The sequence below is a fragment of the Danaus plexippus genome, chromosome 5 (genome assembly GCF_018135715.1).
Source record: "Danaus plexippus chromosome 5, MEX_DaPlex, whole genome shotgun sequence".
Taxonomy (NCBI): Eukaryota; Metazoa; Arthropoda; class Insecta; order Lepidoptera; family Nymphalidae; genus Danaus; species Danaus plexippus.
The window spans coordinates 2,930,293-2,942,955 of record NC_083539.1 but is presented as its reverse complement, the minus strand read 5'-3'; the positions used below and the strand labels follow the sequence as shown (position 1 = coordinate 2,942,955).

The 12,663-nt window shown below is 26.3% G+C and overlaps 1 protein-coding gene across 1 annotated transcript in view; it reads left to right on the top strand.

The window, feature by feature from the left end:
• Window positions 1–2,380: 2,380 nt before the first annotated feature.
• Window positions 2,381–12,663, top strand: part of LOC116769035 (suppressor of lurcher protein 1-like) — a 32,725-nt gene continuing 22,442 nt past the window's right edge. The window contains exons 1-2 of the mRNA XM_032660014.2: window positions 2,381–2,657; window positions 5,641–5,677. Coding sequence (XP_032515905.1) covers window positions 5,648–5,677 — 30 coding nt within the window. The 5' untranslated portion in view covers window positions 2,381–2,657; window positions 5,641–5,647. The remainder of the gene's footprint in view (window positions 2,658–5,640; window positions 5,678–12,663) is intronic.

The following is a 12,663-nucleotide window of genomic DNA, read 5'->3' as shown; positions in this document are numbered from 1 at the left end:
AAAGATGAGATATTTCGTAAAATATCGAAGCTATTAAATGAAAATGGAACTGAAAAATGAACATGGGTATTTAAGTTTAAGTGCCACTAAGCCTGTATGGTCAAAGGATATGAGAGTATAGTATCTTGGATTATTTCGCTTTTATAGATACCATATACCGGTTGAACTTGGAAAGATTAGAGCCACGGGAAATTATTATTTTATTTACGACCTTCCTCTCTATTTTATTACTATAATAGCTGAAGACAACGTGGATGTGATTTGATTCATAGAAATGGCTAACTGAAATTAGGACATTAAATATTTTTATACAGACATTTCTTTTGAGTCGCAACCTTTAATATTGAATTTTAAAATACAAATAGGCATTATGACTAATGTGTTTTATTTTAGACATAATATAACCCATTTCATTTATTGATTTTTTTTTCAATATTGAGCTAATAATAGAAATAAATCAGGTGATCTTAGAAAACAATGAAACACTCTGTTATTTTTTTTTTCAATAAGAGTTGTAGTCCCATGAACATTACAGACAAAAAATATGATTGCTTTTTTGAGTATATATATGTTGATTCAAATTTTTTTTTACTAAGCAAATTGAAAAAAATTTAACAAAAAAAATGGATAAATTACGTATCTAGTTTTAAAAGGTAAAATTTTTTTTAACACGGTCATTTAAGCAAAAAAGCAGCGTTTGTCTTAATTTTATAAAGAGTTTAAAACATATTATTAATACAACCTTCACTTTTTAGTTAAAAAATAGTTTGAAGTTATCATATAAATTAGTTGTAGTTATAGTATTTAGACACCAATGACAGACGGTGAAGGAAAACATCGTGAGGAAACCTGGTCTTATAATTTCAAATTATAAGTTTGAAATCGCCAATCCACATTAAACACGCGTGGTGATTAATGCTCTAACCTTCTCCACGGGAGAAGAGTGGGCACCGATAGGCTGATGATGATGATGAGGTGTGTTCTTTATAAAATCGTGGTCCAAGGCTCTGAAACATGATTTAAATTAGTTTTATACAGTCCTATTGTGTTCTAGAGAGCGTCAAAATTGCACCGTGGTTTAAAACTTTATTTGTTAATTTTTATAATTAATATATCTCTGTGTTAAACACAGGAAAATATCAAAGAACATCCATTTTATGACTTAGAAGACTAAAATGAATACGATTTCAATATAAAATATTATCCTTATTAAACACATTGAACCGTTTAACAAGAAGCAGTATACATTAATTTTATAGCAAGCGAAAACATTAAGAGAAATGCAACATTTTCCGTTTGTATAGAGCGGTATAATGTACTCATTTGGGATAATCTCTAGATTAAAGTGAAACATGTGAGTTTAAATGTAAAAATAGAAATAGTTGCTTTAAATTTAAGTTTAAATACACCTTTACTTCTATTTTATATATCAATACAAATAAAGTTGAAATAAAAGCAACGGTTCCATAATAAAAAAGTTTTAAGTAATCTCGTACGATTTTTCCACGTACAGCTTATAAAAGAACACGTTGTTAAAGACAAATTGGTTCCTGATAAAATGGAATATTTTTTTTGTTTTTAATTAGAATGTACAGTTTTTTTTTATTATTTCAAATTTAAAAACTAGCGCTTGTAGACAAAAAAAATGTTAGGGAAAATATAAATATAATTATATAGCACTAATTCAATGAAGTGTTTGAATAAAATAAAGAGGAGTTAAAAAATTTAAAATAATATTCATGTTCCAGTTGAATTTTGAAATAACATATAATAGAAATGACGTATGAATGAAAATGTATCGGCCTATCGGGAAACATCCTGCCAACTTCCCAATTGATTTCTTTACGGACCCTGGGAAACCTATAAAATATTCGATTTTAATATAGAGCAATGTGCTAAGACGACAGTAGTTTGAAATATTGATAAGAAACTGTGAAATTGAAAATATAAATATATGTTTAATAAATAAAATATAATCAAGTAATAATATATACAGTTACATGAAACTCGAAACCTTTTAATAATGTAGTTATTATACACATAGCAGACACCCGAATTTGAAATAAACTTATATCAAATTTTAAATAAACTTATATGAAATATATTTAGAAAAACATCGTGTTCATAGCATAAATACAAGAAAGTTAAATCAACATAAAAATAAGTCAGATAAGAATAGAAAATTAGTCACATATATACGTGGGAAAGTGTTAGAAGATTTCATATAGTATCTTTAGGTTTAATTATGAATTTTATTTTTCGTTACTATGCTATTTGGCTGTAATGTATCAAGGGTTATATGGCTATGTCTAAATTATATCGTGCTGGGAACTGTAAGTAAATGGAGCTTGGCAACTCTCTTATCAGTGTACGACGGACGCGTTAGCGATCGGACGTCTACTCCGGAGCTCGTAGCAATTACATGTAGACTTATCGTAGTACACAAAATATCGGACTGTAAATAAAATATTTTAATTTATTGTAGTATTTATGTTGTGGTAAAATTTCGTTAGAAGAAAGTGCGATTTTATTGAATGGATTTTTTTTATATTTTGCATATATAATAAATAATAGTACCTTATATTTAATTTCGGTTAGTCCTAAGTGTCATATCATTTCAACATAACATATTTTCTGGCTTGAAGAAATTAAAAGCGGTAAGAAGGACTTCTTATTATATATATATTTAGTACCTCATTATTGTTATTACAGTGAATTGTTTAATACAATGATGTAAATGTTTATTTAGTCAAATCTGAAGTAATAATTAAAAATTGTCTAACAAAAACACGTTAACGCTTAAATATTTAATCATTTTTATGAAATGCCCGAAATTAATCTCGCAGTATAACGTTCCAACGTTAGAATTATTAATTTGCGGAAAAAAGTTACACTCATAACAAACTCGAGTTAGAAAGTAGAGTTTCAGTTGAATATTAAAATTTCTGTTAACATATGTTAATGGTTTACTACATTTTATCCAAAATGGATTCGAGGAAAACCCTGTATTACTTAAACTTTCAAAACAAATTTACAATTGGAAATGATTGCTTTTGCTTTGGAACAAACACATTAGAAGCGAATTAGATATTAATGACTACATCTAAAACATTTACCCAAGCCAATATGTGTTCATGGTAAAATAATTTCTCATTATTCTCCACGTTTTATTAGCGTTTAACAGAAATGAAAAATATTAATTAATCTTACATTCAAAAATTTATGATATTATTTAAATATATCACTTGAACAAATGAGTTGAAAAAAATTTTTTTTTTGTAATTTTTTTTTTGAGAAAATAAAATTAATGTTTTCATAGATATAAAATTAAAAAAAAAATCTGTGATGTTTCCACACATGATAATCTAATTACCGTTTTAAAAATACATTTATGATAGCAAATTAAGTCAAGTAATTGCGTAAATATGAAATGAGGATTTGATACGTTAAAAAAGAGGATAAAAATATTTTAAATCATTTTCATATCTAGAAAATTATAAAACATTATCATGCATTTTAAGTAAATCTAGATATTTTTAAAATGAATGAATCAGTGCGCTAAAACTATTTACAGTTTGCATATATATGTAGCGGTGTTTCAGCGTGTTTGAACAAACTGTTTGATGGAATGAATAGTTTATAGACAGATATTTTTCAATCATAATAGATAGAAATACTACCAATGCATATAAATTAAACTGATGCATCAGTATCTGTTTTCACAATAACTGGTTTTGCAAATATTCACATGATATTAATCCATAGAATACATAAAAACTTGTTTGTCTCTATTTTTGTCCGGATTATTTTTCTTAACGAACTAATGTAGTTCCATGGATTTATCGCTAAATTGTAAGTTAATTTATGGATTATTAAAGATGTTACTTACTTCACCTTTTAATTCAGAATTATTAAATTGGTCCATAATAAACATTGCAATCGAACAAGTAAATGATATTCAGTGAATTTGGATATATAATAACTTTTTGATGTTTAATTTTATAAATTATACATATGTTTGGAAGATAATTAAATTATCGAATATTTTTTTTTTGTAAAACCCACGAGAAAAATTTAGTTCGTATACAGTTTAACTCTATTTAAATCTTTCACCTGTAATAAAAAATATACTTATACATTCACACGAATATATCAAATACAAAATCTGGCTTCTTATATATATTTGCAAACGGACGCTCACACACCACATCCCGCACCGCATACAAAACACACAACACACAATACCTACCCTAATAAATAACCACTCCGCACATTATATAGAAAAACTGTGTTGTTGGACAAATAACTATTTAATTCTTTGTAATAATATAGTTGTAAATTTTTTTATTGTTGAAACGAGCTGTTAAAATAGCCTTTCAAATACAGGGATAGACCTTTATAAGAAGTTACAAATAAGAGGTTTTTGAATGCATTTATATTTTGTTGTTTCACATTTATAGTGAAGTGTTTGGATGTTAAACAGCACTGAACTTGCAATTAGGATGTGACTCTTAACCTATTAATTCCGAAGTTTTCTAAGAGGTCATCATCATTATTAATTATTTGGAAAAATAAACGTTTTCCAGACTATCATTCCTCGAACAAAACGCAGATGTAAAAGTATACATTACCACTTGTAGAGAAACGTCCCGTGTAGCTTATAAATGACTACAACACACTACTTATATAAAAATTATGAAATACCTAGTCTAATTTGTTATAACGCATATGATTTTATAGATCATGCAAACAAAAAATAAATAAATTAAGTGAAACCATAGTTGAGCTGAGTTGGATGTTTCGCGACATGAAATTATAAATCTATAAAAAGATGTGAATATATAATTCAAGTTATATGCAGTAAACAAATTAATTTAATTATTAAGAAATAAATTAATTAAAGAGCACTTTAACAGATTTTTCTGTGCACACATGAAAAATCGACCCATATAAAACCCTCAATATTGACTGAACAGGCAATCCCTAACATCAACCTAATCGTGGAGTCTTAATGTAGATATTATATTTTTGCGATAGTGGTCTTCTTTTGTTACGGACAAACGGAAAATTTTTGCTGATGAGGCCATTATTCTTAGAACTATGGAACGAAATCTCGGGCGTTGCGAGATTTAAATGGGTCCAGTTATTATACTCAGAATGAAAAAAATATATATTATGACATAAAGTCACTGTTTTTAAGCATACGAGAAAACTAAATATATAAGAGACTAGTGAACATTTTAAAAATCTTTCCACTAGATATTAAATATTTATATTATACTTAATCATAATATAAGTGTTTCAGCATAAAATTATATCTACAAGTATAAACTTAGGGGCGGTTTCAGTTTTATACTATTACATCTAGATAATAATAATTCTCCCAGATAAGACGCTATGCCCTTTTTTGTAACCTTGAAAGAAACTTTCAATTCTCTTTTAAGATATAGAGAAGATACTGAACGTATTAGCCTATCCATTTGGGAGTTCAAGAGAATTACTCAAGCTAGCTACTTGATCGAAAGAATCCTACATAATTTTTTTTTCAAAATGTTTTTGTGTTAATTTCTTTTTTATCGCAAAAATGTTCGATTCCTATCAGTACTGAGAATATTCATATTCTATAATATTTTTTTTCAGATACAACATGCAACCGGGAAACTTACACACAATGAAGGTGCGTACTTTTCAATCAAATTTTCATAAATTCCAGGGAAAATATAAACAAGCATAAAAGTTCATAAAGCAAACAAAAGCTTCTCATTTTTATGTTTTCAAACCATATTTCCGTAACAATTCAAAATTCTAGTAACGAAAAACCAATTAAAATAACACAAAAACTTTTATACTCGTGGACATAGAAGATACTAATGGACATGAGTTACACTTAATGTCAGAAGCGTACATTTTTATCCTCTTTCAATTAAAACTGTTCTTCTATAATGTTATTCTTTTAAACAACTATGTGTCATTTGAGAGCTCAATAAAATAATATATAATTTGACTTAAGAGAATTGTAAGGATTCTGTTAAATAATTGGTTTGTGATGCTCAATAGAAAAGGCAAAAAAATCTCTTACTAATAAATTTCATCTCTTAATACGCGTTTAATGAGCCCCTTTAGAAAGCTTGAAGCAATTATTTTAAAGAGTTTAGATAACGTAACAATTATATTAAGTAATGCTCTTACGTACCTAAAAATAATATATACTATGAACATTTCATTCCTGACTGAGAACTGTAGTTTACCAGTTTCTTTAATAACTCATATCAGTACAGATGATGAAACATATTGTGTTGAAAAATATTTTCAAATACACAATATTTTTATTAACAAGCTCTCCAAGAGTAGTGTTTTTTTACATTTATAAATATTATTCATTCAATTCGATATTTCGCATGTGTAACGATAACTATGAAATACAACATCGTCAAGGGCGCTGCATTCAATGTACTGAAAACACTTGATCACTGGCTTTGTACATGTACAAACCAATATAAAAATCATTTTTCTTTTATATTTATAGATAGATAGACATATAGTTAAATCGATATATAGTTAAGTAGATATATATATATAGATAGATAGATTCAAAAAATATATAACAATTGAAAAAATATGTATTAAAATAACGCATCATGTCTAAATTAAAGCATTAATGTTCAGTTTCGTCACATTACACCATATTACGGTAAGCTTGTAGAATAATTAGGTAATTATAATTAAATTTTGTAAAATTTATAGAACCATGAATATTTTTCATCATCCTCGTAAAATTATTAAGGTTAATTTGCATCATAAACTGCCTAAAATTACAGGAAAATTTTCTGAAATTGTGTTATGTTTATAAAGTGTTTATTCAGACCTACTTAACTGTTGGGCTAGTTAGATGATGTTGAAGGACTGAGAGTGTCATTCCAATATAACGTAAAATCTTTTCCTGTATATTAATGAAGTGATTGGGATAAACAGCTATTTATATGCAATATATTTTTCCTACCTTCGTAAATATGTTTTTATACGGCAAAAAAGCAAAAAAACTTCAAAATCAATGTAACTATTAGTACGTTTGCAATAAAAAGAGTGAGTTAATTTATCTCTTTCCGTCAAATATACCGTGATTCTTCAAAATTATCATCAATCATCGAAAATATATTTTTCGACCAATTTCCAGCGATTTATAAAAGTTTGGTCTCAGTTATGTCATGAAAATATTGCTTTTAATTTTCTTATGAACGTCGCTACGAATTTGCAAATGAATTCGTTGATATTTTTTTAGATTCCCGAGTACTTCGTGTCATTTAGCAATATGGATGGAACAAAAATTGATATGTGTTTTTAATAATTAATACAGTTTAATCGATTCGAACTTTCAATAAATAAATTATTTTCTTTATTTATAAAAATCAAATTTATATCAGGATAAAATAATTCAACCTTAGAGCTGATATTGGTTTAACTTAAATGTCTATAACTTATAGATATTGTCTAAAAACAAAGTTGTATATAGGTATGGATATAAATATAAGTTGATCTCCTTTACTTTTTTAATTAAATTTTATTATTATTGTTGATATTATATAGTCATACTAATAACATATATCAATGTATGCTAATTAATGAGCACTCAATAAATCTACAGACTGCAAGTGGGTATTAAGATATTCAACAATGCTTGAATAGTTGAGAGGAATACAAACAGAATTAATGCATTGCTGCGCTTAACATACAATTTAAAAGAATTGCATTGAATTTTCCATAAAATATGCATGTAATTTTCCATAAAATATGCATGCAACCTAAATATTGATTTTATAATTTTTCAAAAGGTAGTTTTATAAAGTCCTTACGTTTAAAGTAACAAAAAATTAAGATTGTTTGTGAGATTGTCTTGAACTGGAACAAGAATTTGTTCAAAACATTAATTTAATATGAAATGACATAGTAATGTACATAAACAGCATCAACACTGAATCTGGCGTGCGTCCAAGTGTTGAATTCTTTAGGTTAGAATAAATAATAGTGAATGTCAACATCACAGTAGCCAGTAATGTTCTCACAGATACTAAACATTTTCTTTACTTTTTGTTGATACAAAAAGACATATAAGGTAATCAATGATTTTATGCATTTATAATCTTAAATAAAGGGCCGTTAATATTTTAACTCATGACTGTTTTTGTAAACTATGAATGACTACTAATTTATAAAGAAGATGTATGGATAGAATGAGCTAACTCTATCAAACTATAATCTATGACTTAGATATTTAATCCAATTTAAGTTCTTGGTTCCCGCTAGAGGTTAAGAGTTAGCTGCTCGACTGGAAGTCATATCACGAATTAAAGCAGTAATAAATCAAAGATAAACTTGTATGATTCCGAATTATTAAAAATGGACAAGTCAATTTTTTCTTTCAATTTTTATGTGGTGTTTGATTTACAGTAAATAAAGTCTTTGTGCAATTGTATGTAATAATACATACTTATGATTATATATTTAATAATAAAGTAGTTACTGCAATGCATTTTTCTAAGGATCTGTAAAAGCAAATCAAAGACCGATTTTCGACATCTTAAGTGTATCTCTGATACCATAATTAGACAATGACAAAAAATCGGTGAAATGTAATGGAATATATTGCAGTCTTTATTATCTATTTACATTAGATATTGAGGTCTGAAACTTTCTAAATTCATAACCGACGAGACTTTAGTAATCAACATGACAGTTAAACCTTGATTCTCGCCATGAAACTGAATTTAAAATTGTTTTTGATTACATTATTTTAACTTAATTATTTTAAACCATTAGACGTGTCATTTTTGGATTCATTTATTATACATAAATGCTCAATTTATTATAAGTTTAATGCTCTTTAATGATCTAAATTAAATAGACCTGTTGATAACAAGATATATATAGATAAAAAACTTTGTAAGTTATAAGTCAATGTACAAAATTTTTGAAAAAAATAATAAAGTATTAATATATTTGTACTAATATATTCACAATTATTATTCAATTCTAAAAGATTTTACTGATTGTTGCAAAATACGTCTATGCAAATTGCTATGAAATTATATTTTCTCTCATTTATCTGCGTAAACTGTTCATTTGTCAGTAACTCGTTTTCAAACTACCTTTGTTGAACGACTTTTGTGGTACAAAAGTTTGTTTTGGAGTTCTAAGAGAGAGTTGACTGTGGAAAGTTATCTTAGTTTGCTGTTTTTCCTTTACAGTATAGATGTATATATTGGTACAGCTTTGTTTCCTAGCTGATAGTTTGGATTTTAAGGGACGTGTGCAATTGTTTTTGTTAAATAACTCGTTCATGGACTAATCTGCAATTTGATTTGCAGATAGATTTATACAGAAATTTTTTTAACTCTACAAATAATTATGAAAATTTTAGACTGACTAACAAGTAATATTTTCCTATTAAATTCGTTATACGTGTTTGTTATTTTGCGGATAATATATATATATATATATATATATAATATAAAATGAGTATATATATATATATATATATATATATATACTCATTTTAATTAATAATATCAGACATTAAATTTACTTAACTACAACAATTTTTTCCCTTTTTAAGTAGCCGAAGTATAAGGAATAATTTGTGTATTTTTATCGAATAATTTTTTTTTACGTAATCACAATATCTAAAAGGACAATTTAATTACATCGAATTCTATATCAGTACCAGTATGATACCAATACTAATTACATGTCATTCAAATTGAACATTCATCCCGGCCGTAAGTTCTGTTCGTATAATGTGTCAGAAAATACGTAAGAGAGGCCTTAGATGTTCAAATAATGTCATTCGAAGCGAACGTTGCTCGAAACCGCGCTTTAATCCTTTTATCCTAATAGGTAGACCTTTTCGCATACACAGCTACAATTTTATAATATAACGCTAAAATTAATAAAAGTGATTAAATTATCGTTTATAATTCAATACACGTCACCTATTTATATGTTTAAAAAAAATATATTTTTAATGTTAGTTTTGATTTGTGCAATAAATGCCACTAAACCAAGCATATATATAAATATATATCTATATATAAGAAAGCCACATTGGAACTTTGGAGAATAAAAATTTATGTTAACAAATGATTTATCAAACACTATTTTAGAATTACATCCCTTTTTAGCCGCTTGTGACTGATTTTTCTCTTTTTTTTTTGCAAGAACAGACATAAAATCATTCAGTAAAAATATCCTAAAAACGGACGTCATTTATATAAAATCAAAATATTATTTCTACTTATCAAAAGTAATTTAATTTACATTTTTTCTTACATTATTATAATAGTTATGTTCTGTCTCCATTTCGAGGACACTATAGGTACCTAAAAATGTTTACTTTCACTTAAAAATATCTACTCACATTTGTAACAACTTTAAATTTTATAACTTGACGCACGATGATTTTTACCGATTTATTGTTGTACTATATGTAATGTTTCGTTTTATCTGTTTATTCAGACCCGCTAAATATTTATAAAAAAATAATAATAATATTATTTCATCGATACTTTAATATTTTCGAATATTGACAAGAAATTACGTTGATTAATTTATCATTTTATTCTCTGTTCAAATGTCGCAGTTAAAAGGTGGAAATATTCAGAAACATAAGTTTGTGTATTGAAATCTGTTTGTGTATATACGTTATAAAGTTAACAGTCTTTATTAGATTCTTTGAAGTAAATTACGATTTGATAGCTTCAGATTCATTTTCTGTTCATTGAATATTCATTTATTTTATTTACGGATTAACATGTGTTGTAACTATCACGAACTACAGTTACAATTACCATATGACTATAAAGAGGCTTATAAATCGTTTTGTCTATCGGTTATTGAATACAATATATATAATTTATAGTTGTTATTGTATATTTATTAATCGTTTTGAAACTATTTTATTTTCGTTTTTTTATTAAAGTTGTTTTCGAAGTTTATTAGTCTCCAAATTTCTAAATTATTAATTTGCGGACTAAGACGACTTGTCTGTTTAATTATCTGATAAAGCAAAGCAAATAACAAGTTATAAAATGTCCCACAATACTCTAAATCAAGTGAATGGTTTGAAGTAATACTGATTCTGGCTTACTGCCAAATGTTTTCTGACTTCTATAGTAAAGTGTGAATATTACAGTGCTCCGCAAAGTTGTCACTGTACCTTAGCTAGAATAATATTTTTGTCACCTTTTGTTAAACTTAAAACATGCACGTGGTAAATTTTCGGTGTTATGGATTTTATATACGGAAGTATTTAATACACTTGCAATCGATTTAATCATAACAATTTGTTTTGTCTGTTATTCACTTTTTTCTTATATCTTAGTGTAATAAACAAAATTTTATAAAGTTTCTCCTTCTACAGAAAATTTTGCTTTAATATTAAGTTTTCCTGAGATTTTATTGTGGTTTCAAACTTCTATTAGTTATATTGTAGTTTATTACCAAATTTTAAATCTAAAATTAATTATTTACCTTACTTCAAAATTGTTATCCAAAGACAATAGTATTTTTTGAGGCAAAAAATATAATATATCATAGTTTCCCTAAAATGGTTCTTCTTTTTATCAACTTTAGACCAACAACTTAACGTTAACTTTGTTTTATATATTTAATTTATTAACTATTATCATTATCGTATCAATAATTGCTTATTACCGAACCAATATTTTAAACACATTTTTTACCATTTAACAGAGAACCATAGAAAAAGCTGATGAAAGATTTTGATGACATTTTCATCTCAAACACTGTTTATAATTTTTTTGCCAAAAATACTAAGAGTATTTCGTGGTAAAAAGTGGAATTTTATTAAAAACCTAAATAATATTAACATAATATTCGTATATTTAATACAAGCAATTTAAATGTCAATTAATTATTATTCACTCTATTCATGAACACAGATCTTTTTTAATAAATTTTTAATTAAAGGAACATTGTTATATTTTGCAGCCTTGACACATAAGATGAGACAATGTTTTACTAATGTTACAGTCTATATTTTTTACTTTTGTTTGAATATAAATTCTTCTAGAGCCAAAAGATTAAATCCAATCTCAGTTAGGAACTTTTAATCACATATTGTTTTTGTAACTAATTAATAAAACCCCGAAGAGTTCCGGTTAAATTAATAACAAACTAAAAATATATACAAAACTAATAATAATTTTAAACATTAAATGTATATTTGTTGATTTCAATTCTATTGTATCATAGTTTTGAAGATATATATATATATATATATTGCTCAAGATATATACTGCTCAATGTTTGAGGCTACCTTTTATTTAATAAATATCTTTTAAAACTATATTTAAATAGGTATTTAGTATATTTTATTTCATTTCCATGTTTAAACTGTTCAGTCGTTCATCGAGCGTTCCTTCTGATGAATGACTTCTTAGACAAAACTTAGTATTGAAGTTCTAAGTGAGAGATGATATTTGATAGTTATCTTAATGTGCTGTTCTTAGTTATACTTTAGTTTTAGTATAGTTCTGATTTATATTTTAAACTTCACTATACTTTATACTCGTATTGTAACAAAAAAACGTATGATATTTGTGGAGTTATTGACTTTTGTGGTAAGAAAATGTTGAAATATTTGACAGA